The sequence below is a fragment of the Myotis lucifugus genome, unplaced genomic scaffold (assembly GCF_000147115.1).
Source record: "Myotis lucifugus unplaced genomic scaffold, Myoluc2.0 scaffold_105, whole genome shotgun sequence".
In the NCBI taxonomy this organism is placed as follows: domain Eukaryota; kingdom Metazoa; phylum Chordata; class Mammalia; order Chiroptera; family Vespertilionidae; genus Myotis; species Myotis lucifugus.
The window spans coordinates 2,870,378-2,893,968 of record NW_005871153.1 but is presented as its reverse complement, the minus strand read 5'-3'; the positions used below and the strand labels follow the sequence as shown (position 1 = coordinate 2,893,968).

At 37.8% G+C, this 23,591-nt stretch overlaps 1 protein-coding gene across 2 annotated transcripts in view; it reads right to left on the bottom strand.

Moving 5' to 3' along the window:
- Window positions 1-23,591, bottom strand: part of CCDC14 (coiled-coil domain containing 14) — a 59,063-nt gene that overhangs the window by 12,914 nt on the left and 22,558 nt on the right. For both annotated transcript variants that reach the window (XM_006092847.3, XM_023757358.1), the window contains exons 6-12: window positions 22,574-22,810; window positions 22,366-22,460; window positions 20,528-21,026; window positions 18,688-18,829; window positions 5,532-5,614; window positions 785-1,003; window positions 577-709 (exon numbers count right to left, since the gene is read on the bottom strand). In XM_006092847.3, coding sequence (XP_006092909.2) covers window positions 577-709; window positions 785-1,003; window positions 5,532-5,614; window positions 18,688-18,829; window positions 20,528-21,026; window positions 22,366-22,460; window positions 22,574-22,810 — 1,408 coding nt within the window. The remainder of the gene's footprint in view (window positions 1-576; window positions 710-784; window positions 1,004-5,531; window positions 5,615-18,687; window positions 18,830-20,527; window positions 21,027-22,365; window positions 22,461-22,573; window positions 22,811-23,591) is intronic.

Genomic DNA, 23,591 nt, shown 5'->3' with positions numbered 1-23,591 from the left:
CCTCTAGTATATTATATAAAAATTGAGGTGATTTCTATTGAGTAAAGACTTGTTCAGGTACATAGGAATCTTAAGGGTAGGTGCCAACTTTCATTTTACTGATGAATGGGGCTCAAAGAGGCTAATGACTTACCCATCATCATATGGCAGGAAGGCTACTGTGCTAACTGCTTCTCCTGAGTTATTTCTTTGTCCTCTCATCAACCCTATTCATGTCCCCACTTTACAGCTGAGGTATAGAGAGATAAATAACTTGCTCAAAGTCATATAGCTAAAACATGGTATAGCTAGGATTGCACTCAGGTCTCTCTAGCTTTAGAGTCAGAGCACTCTTAACCATTTTGCTAAATAAGTCTTTAGTTCCTCATCAGAGCCCCTTTCCTGGAATCAAGTGGTTTAAAAAAACATTTGCCAGGTTTGAAATTCTAAACTAATTTATTTGAAACAGAAAACAAAAACCATTAGAAGTTAGCAAAAACATTAACAAAAGAATGGAAAGAGAACAGGTCTAAAATTATTTTAAAGTGTATAGATATATCTATTAAAAGGAATAAGTTATTGAAATTTCAATATTACCTGGTTAAGTCTCTCAGTCGAGTCACCTCAGCATCACGCTGACGTAATGTTATTCCCAATATCTGATTTTCCTTTTCAGCAGCTTCTAACTTAAACTGGCAGCTTTTCTCATTGACTAAGGCTTCCTCCAATTCTAAAACAACAAATAAGTTTCAGTTTCCTTATTCCTTTTTTAAAATGTGACCATAACTACAGCTCAAATACATACCAATTTTTATTCTGGTTGTCTCAATGTCAAATTGCTGTTTATTTTCAAGTATAGTTTCATCTTTTTCTTTAAATATACCAGCAAATCTTTTGTTTTCATCTTTCTGATTTTCAATCACTTTTAAAAGCTCTTCATTTTTACTCTGTAGTAATTCCTGGCTCTTTAGTGATTCCTGTAATTGATTTTGAAGTGACTTATTCAATGATTGAAGGGAAAACACTGTAAGACAAAACAGATCAAATAATTGTTTCCCCAATTTAAAAAGCACAAACTTGGCCTGGTGGGTGTGGCTTGATTCAGTCATTGAGCATTGACCTCTGAACCAAGTGGTCACAGTTTGATTCCCGATCAGGGCACATGCCAAAGTTGCAGGCTCTATCCATAGAGGGGGGTGTGCAGGAGGGAGCTGATCAACGATTCTCTCTCATCATTGACATTTCTATCTCTCTCTCCCTCACCCTTCCTCTTGAATTTACATATATATATAAAGTATAAACCTGGAAAAGAGTTGCATTTAAAAAAGAAAAGGCTTAGAATATATTGATTTTACTTAAAAATTACATGCTTGGGCAGTTCTGTGTTAATACTAAATTTTCTTGTTTTTTTTTTAATTGTTTGGTAGAAATCATGCCTTTCCTTTCAAATAGATATTTTGGGCATTAAAACATTTTTTTTTAATACTCACTCAAGCACATGTTTAGAGAGAGGAAGGGAGAGAGAGAGAGAAACATCGATTGAGAGAGAAACATCCACCGGCTGCCTTCCATATGCTCCCCAACTGGGGATCAAACCTGCAACCCAGGTATGTGCCCTGACCAGGAATTGAACCAGCCACCTTTCAGTGCATGGGACAATGCTCAACCAACTGAGCCACTCCGGGTGGGCCTTTTAAAAAGCTTTCTTAATGAAAAAATCACACACAAATTTTTAAAAAATTCAAACACCACATATTACCAATGATAATCATAATTCTCAATGAAGAGTCTTCCTCCCGCCCTACCCTTACTCCCCTGAAGAGGCAATCACTATTAACTTTGGTATCTTTCTAGAAAATGCTTTTGCATAAAATAAATATAGGGTGTTCCCAAAACATGTATATGCACTTTAACAGCTTATAAATCAACTGATGTTTCTTCTCAGCCAGAATAAGCTTTGAACAAAGGAAATTCATCCTAAAGTGCTACTGGAAGTTTGAAACGCATTGATGTACAAACATTGCCTTTTTGGGGGACCCCCTGTATACCAAAAAATGTATACACACTTTAACAGCTGATAAGTCACTTAATTTCCACTCCTTTTCAGGTTTAACTGATTTGAAATGCATTTTGTTGATGCATTTTGAATGTATTTATAATTTTGCCAAACTAAGTTTTGAACAAAGAAAATTTATCCACTAGACTTTTTAATGGGGATACATAAAAGATAAAGTTTATGGTACAAAACCAGCAACAGCTGATGAATTGAGGGTGCACAATACTGAAAGAAATAATCTTGATGTTTGCAATTCCATTGCTTCACATTATTAGTAGTGCATGGACCGGAATGGTCATCAGTTAGAAAACAGGCATTGATAAAAAAAATTATTCATTTCCGTACATTCTTTTAAATTTTGAAAATAAACTGTATGTTAATAAACACTGACTTTATAATCATTCAAAGTGTGTATATATTATTTTTGGGACACCCTATATTTAAACATAATGAATCACATTACAATACAGCAATAGTTTCTAACTTGGCTCCCCACCCTCCTTAAGATTTTATATATTATCATAGAGCTATCACATTCCTTTTAAAATATTTTTTATTGATTTCAGAGAGAAAGGGAGAGGGAGAGAGATAGAAACATCAATGATAAGGGAGAATCACTGACCAGCTGCCTCCTGCACAGCCCCTACTGGGGATTGAGCCCACAGCCCGGGCATGTGCCCTGACTGGGAATCCAACCATGACTTCCTAGTTGATACGTCCACGCTCAACCACTGAGCCAAACTGGCCAGGCTATCACATTCCCTTTAATGGCTATAGAAATATATGACACTACTCACTTAAAAAAAATACAGCATTAAGTGAAGGCTTACTTTGTTTGAGGCACTGTATAGAATCTGGGCATACCGTGGTGAACAAGAGACAAGGTCCATGCTCTCATGGACCTGGTAACAAGCAGGTAATTATAAACAGTATGAAATGCTCTCAAGGAAACAATAAGTAAATGCATAGAGAATAAAAAGAGATAAGCTACTTAGAATGGAAACCACTTACTATATATACTCACTTTCCTCCTCCCATTCTTCCTAAACCCATCATTTATTCAGAGTAGGATTCAAATGATCTTTACCAAAATTACACTGGTGAAGTTGAACACATTTATAAGGCGTGTGCTCTGTTAGGTGCTAGTATTTTTTTTATTCCAAATATTAAGAAAATCAAGCCTTTGTCATATAATATAACAAAAGAAGTTCCTCATTTTGTTGATGCATTTTGAATGTATTTATAATTTTGCTGTGCAGAAAATGAAAAAATTTTTTTCTGCGATATATTTTATCTATCTTTTCCTTTGTAGCATCTGAGTTTTTGTCATGCTTAGAAAAAATTCCCCAAATAGGAAAAAGAAGTTCTCATCTTTTCCTCTAGTACTATTAGGTTTTTCTTTTCTTTTACTTCCAGCTTAGTGATCCATAAGAACAATATGGCAGTATCTGTCAAAATTGCAACTGTAGCCAAAACCGGTTTGGCTCAGTGGATAGAGCGTCGGCCTGCGGACTCAAGGGTCCCGGGTTCGATTCCGGTCAAGGGCATGTACCTTGGTTGCAGGCACATCCCCAGTAGGGGGTGTGCAGGGGGCAGCTGATCGATGTTTCTCTCTCATCGATGTTTCTAGCTCTCTATCCCTCTCCCTTCCTCTCTATAAAAAAAAAAAAAAATCAATAAAATATATTTTAAAAAAAAGAAAAAGAAAAGGAATATATTACTGGGAAGCGATATCATGGACCTTTCATATTTCTGTATCTGTACTATTTTAAATGTTAATAAAGAGTACTATTCCTATTTTTTAAATTTTTGATTAAAAAGAAATTCTGCCCAGGCTGGATGGCTCAGTTAGTTAGAACATCGTCCCATACACCAAAAAGTTGCAGGTTCAGTTCCTAGTCAGGGTACATACCTAGGTTGCAAGTTCCATTTGGGGCACTACGGGAAGCAACCAATCAATGTTTCTCTCTCACATCACTGTTTCTCTCTCTCAAATCAATAAAAACAAATGGCACACTAGATCAGAAGGATATAATTGATATTATATTGATATTATATAAAGCAGCAGAATACACACTCTTCTTAAATGTATATAGGTCATTCTCAAAGACAGACCATATGTTAGGACACAAAATAAGTCTTAACAAATTAAAGAAGATTGAAATCATATGAAGAATCTTCTCAGATCACAATAGCATGAAACTGGAAATCAACTATGATAAAAAAACTCAAAAACATTCAAACACATAGAGACTAAATAGCTTGCTATTAAACAATGAATGGATAAACAGTGAATGGAATATCAATGAAATCAAAGTAGAAATAAAAAATTTCCCGGAAACAAATGAATAAACACACAATTCAAAATCAATGGAACACAGAGAAAGTAGTCCTGAGAGGGAAGTTCACAGTATTATAGGTCTACCTCAAGAAACAAGAAGCCCTAACTGGTTTGGCTCAGTGGATAGAACGTTGGCCTGCAGACTGAAGGGTCTCAGGTTCGATTCCAGTCAAGGGCATTTACCTTGGTTGCAGGCACATCCCCAGTGGGAGGTGTGCAGGAGGCAGCTGATTAACAAAAAAAAAATAAAATCAATAAAAACATATCCTTGCCGGCTGGTGTGGCTCAGTGATTGAACATTAACCTGTGAATCAGGAGGTCAATGATTCTCTCTCATCAATGATGTTTCTCTCTCTCTCCCTCTCCCTTCTTCTCTCTGAAATCAATAAAGACATCTATACTAATAAAAGGCTAATATGCTAATTATACCAGTCAATCAGACATCTTCCAGTTGTCCTTCCTTCCTTCTGGACAAAGCCACGGTGGCGGAGGCCGAGGCCGAGGCAGTTAGGGGCAATCAGTCCAGCAGGGGAGGGCAGTTAGGGGCAAGCAGGCAGGCTGAGGGTTTAGAGGGGGATCATGCAGGTAGGCAGGTGAGCGGTTAGGAGCCAGCAGTCCCAGATTGCAGTCGGACATCCCCCAAAGGGTCCTGGATTGGAGAGGGTGCAGGCTGGGCTAAGGGACCCCCTCCCCATGCACACATTTTGTGCACTGGGCCTCTAGTATTTAACACACACACACACACACACACACAAAACATATACTTGGGTGAGGATTAAAAAATACTAAGTCCATTTAAGACAGAGTAATTAAGAAAGCTCAATTTTTATCAATATTTCCAGAGCCACAAGGAATTTACCATGAGTTCTTAAAATTCTTTTTGTTGTTGTTTTTAATCTTCACCAGAGGATATTTTTTCCATTGCTTTTTCAGAAAGAGTGGAAGGGAGGGAGGGACATAGAGAGAGAAACAAAGATGTGAGAAAGACCCATTCACTGGTTGCCTATCAGCATACACCCCGCCCTAGTCCAGGCACAAACTTGCAACCCAGGTACATGCCCTTGACTGGGAACCTGCAACTCTTTGGTATATAGGCCAACTCTCTAACCACTAAGCAACACTGGCAAGGGCAGTTCTTAAAGTTCTTTTACCTACATTCAAGGTTGCACTCCTGAGAACCATATGCCTTTTTAGTTTTTCCTTGTTCTCTTAGTTGCTGGTTCAAAATTCTCAATTGCCTAAAGGAAATAATGAAGAAATATGAATATGAATACAAGAATCCCAAGCTCATTTAACAGTGTACATTTGACAGCCTATTAAAAATGATAACACAAACAGTGGTATCCAAGAGGAGAGCAGAAGTCCATATTATCCCCCAAACAAAAGAAAACACACATACAAATAAACAAAACCACACTATTACCATTATTTGTAGGCCTGAGATTAAAAGGTTAACTTCTGATTTTTACCTGTTTACTTATTAAATTCTTTTATCTTTTCAATGATTTCCTTGTTTTCCCTATTTTATTTCCTATCTCTTCTTCTTCTATCTTCTCTGTATTTTCACTACTATAGCAATGATCTAGTTTTTAACATATCTGTCATAACAATGTACAGAATATCTCCAGGACTGACTGCTATCAGATATCTATCTGCTTAGTTTCTCACACACTGAAAAAATTGGGAAACTTATCTATGCTTTTAATAATTTCTTTGTTGGATGGAGAAGTTAATGGCCTGTTTAAATAAAAAGAATGCTAATAAGCAGCAACTTTGCCCTACAAATGAACTTCACACTATGTATAGCTGCTTCACAAATATGAAGATACAGAGGGAACTACAAGTGTTTTACTTATAAGAAGTTAACATTAAAGGTTATCTCTAGTATATTTCCAGAATTACTTACCTGAAAATATTCTGCATTATTTATTTTTGTTACTGAATCACATCATTTACTTGTGTTAATTCCAGATAGATTAAAGAGCGAAACATAAAATATACAACAAACAAAACCAACTATATAAGTTTTAGGAAGAAAGCTATAAAATCTTCATGTGGGGAAGGCATTCCTGAGCAAGACTCAAAATCTAGCAACCATAAATGGAAAGAATAAAAGATTTAACTATGTCAAAATTGGAAATTTTGCAATCAAGCCTGCAACCCAGGCATGGAAAGATCTCCAAGATACATTATGAAGTGAAAAATACCTTCCACATATATCACAAACAAGAGGTCCATACATTTAACAAGATCCTGCAAATCAGTAAGAAAGGCAGTAAAAAGTGATCAAGGATAAGAATGGGTAATTCACATAAGTCTGTTTCTACAGAAATGGTCTATAAGCATGTGAACAATGCTCGGCCTCACTAATATGAAGAAATGCAGGTCTAAAACAGGAGATATTGCCCTGGCTGGTGTGGCTCAGTTGGTTTGAGTGTCGTCCAATGCATCAAAAGGTGGCCAGTTCAATTCCTGGTCAGGGCACAAACCCAGACTGCGGGTGCGATCCCAGGTCAGGGTGCATGCAGGAGGCAACCGATCAATGTTTCTTTCTCTCTCCCTTCTTCTCTCTAACATAAATAAAAACATATTAAAAAACAACCACCACGAGATATTTTATGGTCACAAGATTGGCCAAAACAAAAGGAAATAACATTATTTGTTGGTGAGGAAAATGTGGTATAGGAAAATGAATTATCTCAATTGGTGGGAGTCTATTGGTATAATAGTCATTTTGGATGTAAACTGTTTCATAACCTGTAGCAAAACAATTATAAGTAAACTATCTAGTCTCAGAAATAGCTGTACATGTGCAAAACTTCTACAATCTTGTAAATACATATAAGGATGTCCACAACAGCAATATTTTTTTTTTAAATATATTTTATTGATTTTCTACAGAGAGGAAGGGAGAGAGATAGAGAGTCAGAAACATCGATGAGAGAGAAACATCGATCAGCCGCCTCCTGCACATCTCCCACTGGGGATGTGCCCGCAACCCAGGTACATGCCCTTGACCGGAATCGAACCCGGGACCCTTCAGTCCGCAGGCCGACGCTCTATCCACTGAGCCAAACCGGTCTCGGCATAACAACAACAGCAATATTTAATACTGAGAGGCTGGAAACTAAAAATGGTACATAAATTATTGTATATTCATACTAATACTCTCAGACACATATTTTTTTAAAAAAAACATTCATATGTACTGACATGGATAGAACTCCAAGATATATTATGAAGTGAAATAGCAAGCTATAGAACAACATCATAATATAACTCAATTTTTAAAAAACAGCATACTGCTTTTCTGAAGTTTCCCCTTGACAACAGAGAGCAGATCTAGAAAAGGCAGCAGACTGGTCATCCATAATTCCAAATGGAACACTTCTTTTGGTATTTTCCAACAAACAGTAGGTGCCAAGGTCCTCTTACACACCAAATAGGTGATAGAAGCTTTGCTTGACAATCTTTTTATATGTCCCTGGTCAGATTCTTTTGCCAACATAGTCAATCTCAATTTATCACTCATTATAAACCTCACATTCCTACCTTCCTTTCAACAGGATACTTTCTTATTTTCACTAAAAATAACAAGGTTTGGGGACAAACTCTGTTATCCCTCTACCCCAGGGTGTACAAGTTTACCCACATATATACTAATCCTAATTTTGGTTCTAGTCTTAGAGAAAGGGGGCCTCATCAACTCCCTGAATCCCATCTCCTCCTATGCCCTAAGGACTCTGCTCTTACTCCATTCCTTTTATCTTCTCCATCTGCAGCTTCTCCCTCTTTATTGGCTCATGTGCCTGAGCTGAGGAGCATAATAAATGGCTCTCATAATTAAAAAAAATTCCCTCCAACCTAACTGTACCATTAGCTATTCTCCTTCCCTCTGATTCTCAGCTTTCAAGGTCAGGCTTTTAAAATATGATTGTTGTATTTTTAAAAATTATATGATTTTTAAAAGTACATAACAAAGAGACTCTTTTAGAAAAGTGTAATTATGCATGCTTTTAAAAAATATTATCTATACTAATAGCCTAGGTAGTCATCACACCCTCACGGATCACACACGAACATCGTCACAAGATGGCCGTCATAAGATGGACACATGCACAGTGGTGGCGGGGCCCAGTGGGAGGTGGGTCACCGCAGGGGAGGGCAGTTGTGGGCGATCAGGCTGGCAGGGGAGCAGTTAGGCGTCAATCAGGCTGGCAGAGGGGCGGTTAGGGGGTGATCAGGCTGGCAGGCAGAAGTTAGGGGCAATCAGGCAGGCAAGTGGTTAGGAGCCAGTGGTCCCGGATTGCGAGAGGGATGTCCGACTAAACTGGCAGTCAGACATCCCCCAAGGGGTCCCAGATTGAAGAAGGTAAAGGCCAGGCTGAGGACAACCCCCTCCCATGCATGAATTTCATGCACCAGGCCTCTAGTATAATATATTTAAGTATACTTTAAGAAAGCAAAAGAACTGTAGATATTTAGGTAAATGTTTCTTTTTTAGTTCATTCTTTTTTTAATCCTCACCTGAGAATATGCTTATTGACTGTAGAGAGAGGGAAGGGAGAGAGAAACATTGATGTGAGAGAGAACATCAATTGGTTGCCTCTGTATGTGTCCCGATTAGGAATCAAACCTGCAATCTAGGTATGTGCCCTGACCTGGAATCGAACCTGCAACCTTTCAGTGCACAGGAGGACACTCCAATCAACTGAGACACGCCAGCTGGGCAAGTTCATTCATTCTTTTTAAATACAGCTTTATTGAGATAAATAAGACTACACATATTTAAGGTATATAATTTGATTAGTTTTGACATATGATATGGTGAAGCCATCACCACAATTAAAGTATTTATCACCTAAAATGTCCTCATGCCCCATCTCATAACACCCCCTACCCAGATAATCACTGATTTATAGATCAGTTTGCATTTTCTAGAATCTTATATTATATATATACACAATATACAATTGTATGGAATCATACAATATGTACTTTTAGCCTTGCTATTTCCACTCAGCACAATTATATCGAGATTCATCCATGCTGTTGCATGTACCAATAGTTCCTTTCTTTTTATTGCTGAGTGGTATTCTACTGTATGATATCTACATTTGGATTGTTTTCTATGAACATTCAAAACAAATCCATATGCTTTCACTTCTGAGTAAACCTAGGAGGAAATGACTGGATCATATGGTATCTTTAATTTCTAAGAAAAGCTGAAAAACTTTTCCAAAGTCATTATACCATTTTTCATTCCCACCAGTAAATTATGAAAGTTTCAGTTCCTCCACATCCCCACTAACACTTGGTATGGTCTTTTTTTTTTTTTTTTTTTTTTTTTTTTGCACACACATGGTCACACATACCCTGAGTAGGCAGTCCACTCAGCTTTTTACTCCAGACACATGTGACCTGTCCCTCACTCTTGATTGGAGCTTAGGCTCAGTCTTTCATGATTGGCTAATTTAAAGGAAGGGGTTGACCATTGCTGTTTCAAAATGGCAGCTCCCAGGGGAACTAAAAGTCACGAGGGCCAAAATGATGGCTGCCAGTTATTTTAACACTTGGAGTGCGGGAAATGAGTTAAGTCGGCTCGCGTGAATTGCGCGTACTCCGCGGGAGCCGTCTTTAACTCGGTTCATATAGATTTGCGGTGGAGTGCGGGAAACGTGTAAACTCGGGCCGATTGTAACTGCGTATTACCAAATATTTGTTTGTAATCCACCCTTTTGGTGGATGGAACAAAACCAAAAGACAGAGCCATCTTATATTTTGGCGGGAAATTCACCCGCACTCCAAGTGTTAAATTTTAGCTATTCTACTGGGTATGCAGTGGTGTCTCATTGTGGTTTTAATTTGTATTTTCCTAATGAGTAATGACAAAGAGCTTATCTTCATGGGCCTATTTGATACCCATGTACTTTCTTTACTATGTCTATTCAAATAGTTTGTCCATGTTATTGAGCTGTAATAGTTCTTTTTTTTAAAATATATTTTATTGATTTTTCACAGAGAGGAAGGGAGAGAGATAGAGAGCTAGAAACATCGATGATAGAGAAACATCGATCAGCTGCCTCCTGCACATCTCCTACTGGGGATGTGCCCGCAACCCAGGTACATGCCCTTGGCCGGAATCGAACCTGGGACCTTTCAGTCCGCAGGCCGATGCTCTATCCACTGAGCCAAACCGGTTTCAGCTGTAACAGTTCTTTATACATTCTAGATACAAGGCCTTCATCACATGGATGCATTGCAAATATTTTCTTTGTTTGCCTCTTCATTTTTAGTAACAGTTCCTTTGAAAAACAGACATTTTAAATTTTCATAAATTCCAACATAAATTGTTGTTCTACTTATATTTTGTTATATTTAAAAAAAAACTTTCTCAACCCAAGATCACTAAGATTTTCTCCTATTTTCTTCTATCAGTTCTATAGATTTAGTTTGTATATTAGGATCTGTGATTTATGTCAAGCTAAGATTTGCATATGATCTGAGGTGAAAGTTAAGTTTTTTATTTTTAATTTTTAAATAATATGGCTCTCCCAGAGATCCAAGATTGTGGCAGAGTAGATGGAAGCCACACTCACCTTCTCCCAGGACCAACCTGAAATCACAACTAAAATACAGAGCTATCAACCTGAATAACCAACTAAAGATGAGCTGAAGAGACACCTGATAACCAAGGATATACAGAAGCCACACACAATTCAGTATACAGGTGATGTATTGTAGAATTTTACACGTATTTTATACGTTCATAGAAACGTATAAAAATTTTATTAACTAATATCATCCTAATACTTATTGAAAGAGTATTCTTTCCCCATTGAATTTCCTTGGCAATTTTTCAAAAGCCAGTTAACTTATGTGAGTTTTTCAATTACCTGTTTTGTCTACATTCACACCAACACCATACTGTCTTGATTACTATAACTTTGTCTTGAAATAAGAGAGTGTCAATTTTGTTCTCTTTTCCCAAAGTTGTTTTGGTTATTTTAGATTCTTTGAAATTCCATGTAAGTTTTAGAATCACCTTTCTACAAAAATATCTGCTCAGGTTTTCACTGAAATTACAAAGAATGCATAGACTGATTTGGAGAAAACTGGTATCTTAAGAATAAGTTTTATAATCTCTAGTTGTGGTTTATGTTTCACATAGGTCTTCTTTAATTTTTCTCAGCAATATTTTGTACTTTCATTGTACAGGTCCTGCACATCTTTTATCCAATTTATTCCTAATTGTTCATATTTTTTATGCTACTATAAATTGTAATGATTTAAAATCGCTTTTCAAATTGTTCATTGCTAATCCATACAAATATAACTGGCTTTTGTATACTGATCTCATACCCTACAACTTTGCATAGTTCATTTTTTTTATTCTAGTAGCTTTTTTGTAGATTCTGTAGGATTTTCTACAAACACTATCATGTCATCTATAAATAAGACAGTTTTACTTCCTTTTTTTGCAATGTGGCTAGCTCCTATTTCTTTTCTTGCCTTATTGCACTGGCTAGATTCTCTAGCACAATGCTGAATAGAATATCAATCCCTATTTGCTGGATATTATTTAGACATTTTTCTAGTATAGAAAGAAAAAATAGCTATACAGAATTTTTAAATAATAGGCTATTATTACAAACACTATTTAAATATGATATATACTGAATTTAGGATTATGTGATTTTAATGGAAGGAAAAGTAATGAGTAAAACCAGAACTCACTAATGAACTTTAGGCAAATATTTCTCTACTTAAAAAGAAAAAGCCCACATTCCTAAATAACTTAAAATAAAAGAAGTAAAATTTACATTGTCAAGATTACTAACACATTATATTCTGTAACCATAATTCCCACAGTTGTCTTAGATGCAGTGTTCATTTCTAATCCACTCCTTTATGTGAATTTGTATCTTGATCAAATGGACTTTGCCACTGAACAATTTTTTCCTAGTCCAACAGTGTTGCATTTCCTAAATATTTGCATACTTGAGAATATGACTATTGTCTTTCCACTAAAAAGGCAGCTGACCACATATAAAATTCTTGGGGCATACTTTCTCTCCCTTGGTAAATGACGTTCTATGATCTTATGAACACTGCTGTGAAAACTGAGTGTCTATAAAAGTTAATTTTTTGTTCCTAAGGTGAAGTAACTTTATCAACGTCTTGGTGTTGATCATTTTGATAGTTTTTCTGAGATCCTGTTTAGATTAGTAAATTTCCCTTTATTTATGTATATTTTAATATTGTCTAACACATTTGTTCTGTTCTCTTTTTCAGGAACACTAATTATGCTAATTTTGTATTATTTTGCTTATCTTCATATGTATCCTCTTATTTATAATAATTTTTGGATTATTTCTTTTTATTTTGTTTTGTATTATTTCTTCAAGCCTATCTACCATTTGTTCAGTCATTTAACAAGTATTTATTAGAGTGGGTGTTAGGCACAATTCTCACCAATGGAAAAACAGCAACAAAAGAGAAAAATTCAGTCTTCTTAAATTCATCGAAACAGAAAAAAGTTACTGGGGGAAAAGGGGAATTACTGCTTATTAGGTACAGAGTTTATACTGGTGATGAAATAGTGTTATGGAAAGACAGCATTATGAGTATATTTAATACAACTGAAATTACAAATGGTTAAAATCATTAAAAAGATAAATATTATATCATATATTTTACCACAATAAAAATAAATTAATAAATTATTTTTAAAAAGGGTTTGGGAAGAGAAGCAAGCTAAGACTGTTAGGTGACACTATTAATTTAGTAGGAACTGAAGCAGAAAGATTATCTGGGGGAGAAGAAAAACAAAACCCAAACAACAACAAACTCAGCCTTTATATTGCTTAGGTTCTTAAGGAATACTAGAGGCCTGATGCATGAAAATTCGTGCAAGAGTAGGCCTTCCTTCCCCCGGCTGCCAGCACCGGCTTCCCTCTGGCACCCAGGACCTGGGCTTTCCTTTTCTGGCCGCTGGCAGACACCCAGGACCTGGGCTGGCTTCCCTCCAGCCTCAGCTTGATCAGGAAGGATGTCCGGAATGATGTCTGGTCTAATTAGCATATTACCCTTTTATTATTATAGAAGACTAGAGGCCCAGTGCACAAAAATTTGTGCACTCGGAGGGGAGGAGGGGGGGTCCCTCAGCCCAGCCTGTGCCCTCTCGCAGTCTGGGACCCCTCAGGGGATGACCACCTGCTGGCTTAGGCCCGCTCTCCGGGGGATTGGGCCTAAGATGGCAATCAGACATCCCTCTGGCAGCCCGGCAGCCCTCGGGGGATGTCCACTTGCCAGCAGGGAGCAGGCCTAAACTGCAGTCGGACATCCTTAGCGCTGCTGAGGAGGCGGGAGAGGCTCCCACCACCACCGCTGTACTGGCAGCCATCAGCCTGGCTTGTGGCTGAGCAGAGCTCCTCCCATGTGAGAGCGCCCTGACCACCAGAGGGCAGCTCCTGCATTGAGTGTCTGCCCCCTGGTGGTCAGTGTGTGTCATAGTGACCAGTCATTCCCAGTCTTTCTGCTGTTGGGGTCAGTTTGCATATTACCCTTTTACTATATAGGATAGAGGCCTGGTGCACGGGTGGAGGCCGGATGGTTTGCCCTGAAGGGTGTCCCGGATCAGGGTGGGGGTCCCGCTTGGGTGCCTGGCCAGCCTGGATGATGGACTGATGGCTGTTTGCAGCTGGTCACACCCCCTTCAGGGTGGGGGTCCCCACTGGTGTGCCTGGCCAGTCTGGGTGAGGGGCTGAGGGCCATTTTCAGGCTGGCGGGCAACTGAAGCTCCCAGCCTCTCCTTTTTTTCTCTTTTTTTTTTGTTTGTTTTTTTTTTATTCTGGGATTTATTTACCTTCTATAGCTGTCACTGGAGCTGAGAGCCAGCTCCAGCTCTGAGGCTGCAGCTGGCTGAAAGCAGGTATCTGGGTTTAGCTTCTATAATTGAAACATTGTTGCCATCACTGCCGCTCTAAGCTCGGAGGTCCGGCTGGCTGAAAGCAGGTTTCTGGGGATTGTTTAGCTTCTATAATTACAACATTGTTTCTTAGAGTCCAGCTCAGAGGCCGGGAGCGGCAGGCAGGGAACCTTGGCTTCCTCCATCACTGGAGCAAGCAAGCCTCCTGTTCGCTTCAGCTGCCTGGCTGCCGGCCGCCATCTTGGTTGGCAGTTAATTTGCATATCGCCCTGATTAGCCAATGGGAAGGGTAGCGAAGTTATGGCTAATTACCATGTTTGTCTATTATTAGATAGGATAACATCCCTGATTTCATGTTTGCTTAATTTGCTGTTGTTTCTAATGGGGCATTCATTTTTGTAATATGTTTTTGCTTCTCTCTTTTATTTTCTTGACCTCATCAAATTCACTTTTCTTCTCCTTTTATTGTCTGGTCTTCTTTAAGAATTCCTTCTCTCTCAATCTCTCTTTTTCTGCCTCTAAAAAAGGTTCTATTAATTTCCTGGAGATTGTGGAATACTGTTTCAAGTTTTCTTTGGGCAATTCATCTTGTGATGTTTATTCTTGATCCACTTTTGTCCCTTTTTATGCAGTGATCTCTCCTATAAATTTTTTCTTCCCATAGCTTTTGTAACATCATTTTCTCCTAGTTTTTCTGCTACTTTGCTATTAGTTCCTTCTCAGGTTTCTTTCGCAGGTTCCTCTTGCTGTGTGAAAAAGCTGTTATTCTCCAGCAATTCACTCTTGGCTGTGTTCACACTTTAAACCTTCCTGGTGAATTTATTACTTCTACACTGATAATAAATCACTTGCTTTTAATCACCATGACTCTGGTGTCAAAAGCAATGCGAAATATATAGTAAAAGCTCAATAAACACGAGTTCAGTGAAAAACACCCAAGTCTACATTTCTAGCCTGAATCATATTACTATGTTCTACTTGTACCATACATATGTCCAGATGGTCTAAATGACACATTCAGCATGTCTAAACTCACTGGCTCTTTCCCATTACATCTTTGAACTCAAAAATAAAGTGAAATAAAAAACAAATAATCTAGTATTTCTTTAGTAGCTTCCACCTGGAAGAATTATGTTACCATCTGTCAAATGATAAAATCAAAAGCTTGAATGCTACTGCATTTCACTTTTTGTTCTGCGTGGGTACATAATGGTCTTGTATTTGAATCTAAAATCAGGAAGTGGTCATGAATTCTAACTTACACTATAAATATTAAGGCACTCTCTAGCTGATGGTTCCTAAATGAAGTAGTACCCCTCCAACCCATATACAGGAAATTTAGAAATGTGCCAAGGCTTTTGGAGGTCACATGAATGGGGCACTGCAGACACTTTGTGGGTAAGGACCAGGAGGGCTAAATGTTGAGCTGTGTCAGGAATCCACATAAAAACTGTCCAGCTACCAATGACCCAGTTGCCCAGTTGCCATAGAAACAATGCATCTAGCTATTTTTATAAAAGCCACAAGATGGCAATAAACTCCAAGAAAACCCTGAAAGATCACTTTCTGGCTAAAAAGAAACATGTAATTGCTAAATGCACAAACAAAAAGAAAACTTTGTTAGAAAGTGCTGAAAAACATTTTTGAAGGAGCCAATGCATTCCTACTTTCATTGTAAATGGAGATTATGGATGATTCTTTCTAAATTAAGATTTCCAAAGAGGCACAAAAATTCCTACACTTGTGCTGGAAACCTCAATCTGCTAAAAAAGAGCATATATCTGACAAATTCTTCATTTCTTCAATAACTTCATTTTTTAGAAAGTCAAATAAACAATGGCAATATACTATATAATCTTTGTCCTCTAAGGACACAGAGCCAAAAACTCTGGTGCCTGGTGCACGAAATTTGTGCACTCGAAGGGGGTTCCCCAGCCTGGCCTGTGCCCCCTCACAGTGCGGGAGCCTCGCAATCAACCTCCCCAAAGAGGTAGGCCCTGCCCACCCATCCAGGGCTCCTCGATGGATTGCCCCAAAGAGGTAGGCTGGCATTGGGGGTCCTGCCTCCACGCCGCATGGAGCCACCGGGATCCGCCTCAGAGAGCCGGATCCCCAGAGAGCCACCAAGACCCACCTCCGCGCTGCACACACAGCGTCAAGTCCCCTCCCACCTGCATGCGCGTGCCCACTTCGCATGCAGCTTCCTGGTGATGGATTGTTACGGTGTGAGGGCATCACGGCATGAGGGCATGATGACCACATAGGCTTTTATTAGTATAAGATGGCTTATAGCATATTCTTTTGTTTCACAAAATACACCTAAATATTGAAGTATAAATAAGTTAACCTCTATTTCCTAGCAGAGGCAATGTAGAGGTATAGAAATTAAGATGATTATGCTCTAAAAAATCGAACTGCCCAGGTTTGAGTTTTGTTTCTGTTACTTCTTAGGTATGTGACCTTGGGCTAGTCTAAGCTATGCAGCAGTAGCAAAGTCCCAAATCTCAGTGGCATAACAGCAAAAGGTTATTTCTCCGTCACAGCAAGGTTATGTAGCCAAGTTACATAACCTCTGTGCCTTGGTTTCATCTGTAAATGAGAATAACATAGTACCTACCTTATAGAGCTGCTATACGAATTTAAAGAGATGACACATATAAAGGTTGTTAAGCCCTGGCTTGGTTGTGTGGCTTGGTTGGAGCATTGTCCCAGTCAGGGCACATATCCAACTTGCAGCTGGATCCCTGGTGGGGGCATGTACGGGAGGCAGCCATCGATGTTTCTCTCTCACATCAATGTTTCTCTTTGTCTCTCTCTCTCCCCCTCTCCCTCTCTCTCTTTCTAAAATCAATAAAAATATATATCCTCGGGTGAGGATTTAAAAATAAATGTTAGATGTAGTACTGGCTTTTAACATTATTATTATTTACACTTGGTTTTGATTTTGAAAAACTAATTCTATTATTATAGAGATCATTTAGAAGACAATATTATAAGAATTTAAACCCCATATATCATATATCATAGTATCTAGAGCAGGGGTCCTCAAACTACGGCCCGCGGGCCACATGCAAATACAAATATTGTATTTGTTCCGTTATGTTTTTTTACTTCAAAATAAGATATGTGCAGTGTGCATAGGAATTTGTTCATAGTTTTTTTTTTTAACTATAGTCCGGCCCTCCAACGGTCTGAGGGACAGTGAACTGGCCCCCTGTTTAAAAAGTTTGAGGACCCCTGATCTAGAGACGAATGATTATTAGAGAAATAATCTTACACAAGTAAATCTCACTGAGTGTCGTGTCTTTGCAGGCTCCAGATCCAGGGACTTAAGCTATTTTACAACTAAGAATCCTACTCCATGGGTTTCCAGTTTCTGTGCAGGTCCTTCCAGGTCCTACCTATTGATGCAGCATCTATAGCACATGCAACTGCAATGCCCTCTGAAGGCACATTCACACCACAGTGCTGCAAAAGATGTGCTCCAGTTCTCTGCAAACTATACTGATAAACAGACACTGAGGTGGTGACCTTGGTGGTCATCACCAAAACACTCAAATTTAAGATATTATTGATAATATGTTAAGTGATTTCTAGATTAGATCCCTGGTTTACATCTTTTCTAAATAAATTAAAACTATAATTCCAATATATAAGATGGAAATGAGTTTCCATCTTAAAAAGCAATTGGAATGAGTTTTTTTTCTATGTCTGAGTGTGATGGGGCTACTGGTGCTCACCCATATCAGGCTCTCCTTTCCTGAATAAAAAATATGGGGAAAATTTATGCCCCAGATGTTTAGATAAGGCAGGGCCATATGCCTTTTTTCAGCCTACAAAATATAATAAGAATATAATAAGTGAGATTGTCACTTCTGAGCAGAGCGTGTAAGAGTCAGTGTGCCATATCCATATTCTCTTTTTCCTGGAAAACACTGAGACAATGGCCTTATAATGAAGGGAAACTAAATCTTGAGCCATAAGATGAAAGAGAGCCTCTGATGACCCATGCTGGTCTTGCTGTGACGGAGAAATAACCTTTTGCTGTTATGCCACTGAGATTTGGGACTTTGCTACTGCTGCATAGCTTAGACTAGCCTAAAAAATACCCTGAAATATTTCATTTTGCTCTCTATACACCATCAACCAAGTGATAACAGAGGTGCAAGAGTTGGGGGTAAATATGACCAATAGGCAGAAGTAATGGAAATGTTAAAGAATGCTAAACAATGTTTAAAAAGCAGGGGGGGAAAAAGCAGAAACACAGTAAGACAATAAATCTTCTGTTCTGATGGGGCCCCACGTATTTCATTTGGCACCTTTGTTCTGGCTATGAAACATCTCTGCAATAGAGACAAAAATATTCAGAGCAATTCTCACCTGCGTAACTGAGCATTTTCACTTCTTAGTGGTTGCATGGCCAGTGCTATTTCAACTTGAGTATTTTTGTTTCCACTTGTTGCTGGAAGTAGAGATATACATGCCTCCAATTCTGTAATCAGTCTCTGAATTTCTGAATCCTCTACAAAAGGCAGAAGAAATGAGTGAAAACATAAGTTGGTTTTGAATAAGATTATTCATGTGTATTATTAAACAAGAAAAATTTTCAGATTATTTCTAAATTGAATACACAGACCCTATTTTCCTCTTTCCTGCTGCTTGCCTATTCATAAAAATTCTAAAGAAATTAAATTCAGACACTAAAGATTAATCTTAAATCACAGCATTGTTATATTAGTGATATTCCTCAGTTGAAGTATCTAATAGGAAGATAGTTTACACTTGTCTCTTAATTCACACTGCCAAAGGACTACTAGAACCCAATAATTGCTAACAGGTTTCCTATAATTAATACAGTATTCGTATTTTCAACACAGTCTTTTATTCTATTGCAAATAATTCACTTTAGGCAATTCAATTTGGCAAAATATTGAGAGAAGGTAAACTAAGATGAGGTTTTATTATTTAATTTTATAAAGGAGATTTAACACAACTAGCCACACCTCATTTGATAGCAGTATCCCTTCTTTTTATTAATTGGGAAAACTGGATGGTTTTGGAGGTGGCAGACACAGGTAGAAGGTGGAATTTAGATTTTCTGTCTTTTATTTTTCTCCCTTCATTTCTATTCAAATATTTTATTGACTGAATACATTTAATAATTATACTTTTAACTATCTGATACCTAAAAGAGATAGGAAATATAGTTACAAAAATAACTCACAGATATTTAAACACCCTGATGCAAAGTTTATACACACAGTAAACAACTATGCCCAATTACTAAGCAGTCCTCTACCAATCATTTGTACCGTGGTTTCGCTCATAAATATTGGAGGCAGTGACCTGAGCTCTACCACTTTCTAGCAAAATAACTTTAGTCAAATTACTTAACTCCTGCAGCCAAAATTCCTTCATGGTTAAAGGGAGATAATAGTACCTTATAGGGTTGCTGAGAGGATTAAATGAGATAATGCACATAAAACACTTAGCACAGTGTCAGGCATATGGTGAATGTTTAATAAGTGATAGTGAATACTGTAACTATTATTATTGTTACTATGTTTTGGTTAAGTGATAAGTTGCAGGTCTGAAAATTAATGTATCAAACCTCTGGAATAATAGTGCTATATTCCTATAGACATTTTCTAAAGCTTTGAAATATTTTCTCAGTCTGCAAATATTAGGCATTCAATCAGTGCTTCTATAATCAATTACTATACTTTCTAAGATGACAGCTCTGTAACTCACTCTAAGAAAAAGCCATTATTTAGAATACACACACATGATGCAAACCAACGAATACAACCTGGCTCAAATATCTCATAACCCCACCTAAGACATTTTCCTTGATCTAATAAAAAAAATCTCAAAAGTCAAATGAAAAGGGCATAAAAAGGTTTGGGTTACTTCTCACAGTGAGATTTGTTAAGCATTAGAATAGTTGGTTATTAGTAAAGAAACTAGAGGCCCGGTGCACGAAATCCGTGCACAGGTAGAGGGTCCCTAGGCCTGGCCGGCGATCAGGGCCAATCGGGGCCTTCCGGCTGCTGGTCAGGACCTCCCTTCCCTGGCTGCCAGCTACTGCCTGGGGCCTTCCTTCGTTCTGCGCCACTCCCTGGTGGTCAGCACACATCATAGTGAGTGATCAAACTCCCGGCCTAACTCCTGAGGGGGCAATTTATATGTTAGGCTTTTATATATATAGATACTCATCTACCTTGTTCTGCTACTAGGGCCTTCAGCTCTCCCAACAAATATTTTATAGTTCTAATTTTTTCAGCACTCTCATTCCCATTTTTTGCTTTCTGGACACCCTTTATTCTTGAATCTCGCACATGCATATTTGAATCCTTTCCCTCAGTTGTGACCTCTCCTATTTGCTCTTTGGCACAATTTTCTTCATTAGTGGCCGAGGAAGTTGGCAGTAATAGAGTGGGGCTTCGGTTTGTCTGACGGTCTGGTTGAGAATGCAACAAATTCATATATGTTTGGAAACACTTTAATAGGTCTGGTTCCTTAAGAACTTCTTGTTGTGGCAGAATTTCATTAGCAAGATCCAGCTGCTCAAAAGCTGGAATAGTTGGTTTGTCCGTTTGAGGCAGGCTACACTGAACTCCAAGACTAGAACTGAAGGAATTCCTTAGAATATCAGTACAGTTCACAGAAATTGGGTTATGTTGTGATGCAAACTGGTTGTCACCATCAGTCTGAACTTCCTAAAGAAAGAAAAAAACAAGTTTCAAAAACATGAGCACTGACATTATAGTTTTGTAAAAGTAAATTCACTTACTCTGCAATATGAGAACATAATAAAGCCATGACTAAAATAGACTGTTTATAAATATCACACATGGTTTAATGATAAAGGCATAAAAAATTAGTCTACTTGGAGACTAAAAACAAAATTCTGCTTTGGGAAATTTAATTTTAAGAAAATAATCTCAGACATATGCAAAGATTTTTGCACAAACTTACAGAAATGTTATGGTAGTAAAAAACTGTTGATTAATGTCTACCATAGGGGAGTAATTACATAGACTATAGTATTTCCACTAAACAGAGTTTAATCAACTTATTAAAAATTTACAGAATGTATATAAATAAACATGTTCACAATAAAATGTTAAGTGAAAAAAGCAGAACATAAAAGTGTACACATTTAATTATAACAATATTTTTTTTAAAAAAGCAAACTTAACAAATAAAAACCAAAAAACAAAATCTACACAGAGAATTAAATGATTATCACTGTGTTAACAGCAATTGTGTTTGGGTGGTGGGTATGAGTGATTTCTTTTTTCTATTGATCTTTTCTCCCACTTTCCCCTCACCATTGTTCTTAAGAAATAAGTAAAACAACTTGGGTAATAAAAAATAACTTGGGCCCTAACCGGTTTGGCTCTGTGGATAGAGCGTCGGCCTACGGACTGAGGGGTCCCGGGTTCGATTCCAGTCAAGGGCATGTACCTTGGTTGGGGGCACATCCCCAGTGGGAGGTGTGCAGGAGGCAGCTGATCGATGTTTCTCTCTCATTGATGTTTCAAACTCTCTATCCCTCTCCCTTCCTCTCTATAAAAATCAGTAAAATATATTTTTAAAAAAAATAACTTGGGAAAAAAATCAATGGTCTTTATACATCCTAGGGCAGTGGTTCTCAACCTTCCTAATGCCGCGACCCTTTAATACAGTTCCTCATGTTGTGGTGACCCCCAACCATATAATTATTTTCGTTACTACCAAAATTAATTTTGCTACTGTTATGAATCGTAATGTAAATATCTGATATGCAGGATGTATTTTCATTATTACAAATTGAACATAATTAAAGCATAGTGATTAATCACAAAAACAATATGTAATTAAATATGTGTTTTCCAATGGTCTTAGGCGACCCCTGTGAAAGGGTCGTTTGACCTCCAAAGGGGTCGTGACCCACAGGTTGAGAACCGCTGTCCTAGGGCATTGAGCTACATACAATCAATAACGTCAAAATTCTCTCTAAAGATAACAATTTCTAAAAGCAAATTACTTATGTAGTATATAAACTGTACCTACAGAATGAACCACTGGAGGGCAGGGTGGTGGCTGAGGTAACTGGACTGGAGTGGAAGTAGATAAGCCATAACTAGAACGTGGAGTCGCCTGACATTCTATAAGGTAAGAAGAGAGAAAAATCATTCACATCTCATACTGCTTATACAATAATCAAACAACTTAATTATAGTTTATATTTATGCTTTTAAAAAACATCATTCATACTAACCAGAACCAGACACAATGTGGCAAGGTACAGCAGGAATTCCATTAGGGTTCTTCTTTGAAGCCAAGTTATTCATCAGTGACATTTGAGTCTGCACATGCTCACAGAGGGCTTGGTATATTATGGGTGAATACATTCTGTAATGATCTTGGAATGACCAATTTTGTGGTATAGCTGATGAGTCTCTTTCATTTCCAGCGGAAGTTTCATTGGGTATCTGTTTCTTATAATCTGAAGATACTAACGTGGAAGAAGGAAAAAAAGAGTCTGGAAATAATATTCTTCAGAAACTTTTATCATAAGAGATTAGGGGGGAAAAAGCCCAACTCGTTATATGCTTTACAGAAGGGTTTTACTTTTACCACTATCATCTCTAAAGAAAATCACCTCATATTCTTTTTTTACTGATTCTTGTAATCAATTAAATTATACAGTAAAAAATTATCTCTTTAAAATCTCTATTAAATGGTATTTGTAAAATCTCCCATTCAATTACAAGACCCCTCCCCCCCCCTTAGGATGTATTTTCTCTCTAAAATCCAATAAAAGTCTTTTACCTTGGGGCGGGGGGGAGAAAGAATGAAATTTTAAAAGCAGAAAACTTTGTAACAATTCTGATGCTTTGACTGTAAAAATATCAATCAGAGTTTTGAGAACAAGAACAAAAGTGGACTTAATCTACATATTGGACAATGAAACAAAATCCTAACCTGACATTTAAAAGTATCCAAAGCTTGACCAACTACTTTTTCAAACATCTTCCCATCACCCCCAATTTAAATTTTTCACTGATCAGGCCCATTTAGACTCCCAACAAGCCTTTCCATCTTCCTATAACATTACTCATGATGAACCATTTCTTCCGATGCAATTTTACCCAACCACCAAGGCTCATCTGAAGGCTTCCCTTTTCCATGAAGCCTTTCCCTATCATTCCAGGCCAGTGACTGCTCTTCAAAATCCGAGAGCACATATTGTTTATACAAATCATGTATCATTTGCAGATTATACTACATTGCTT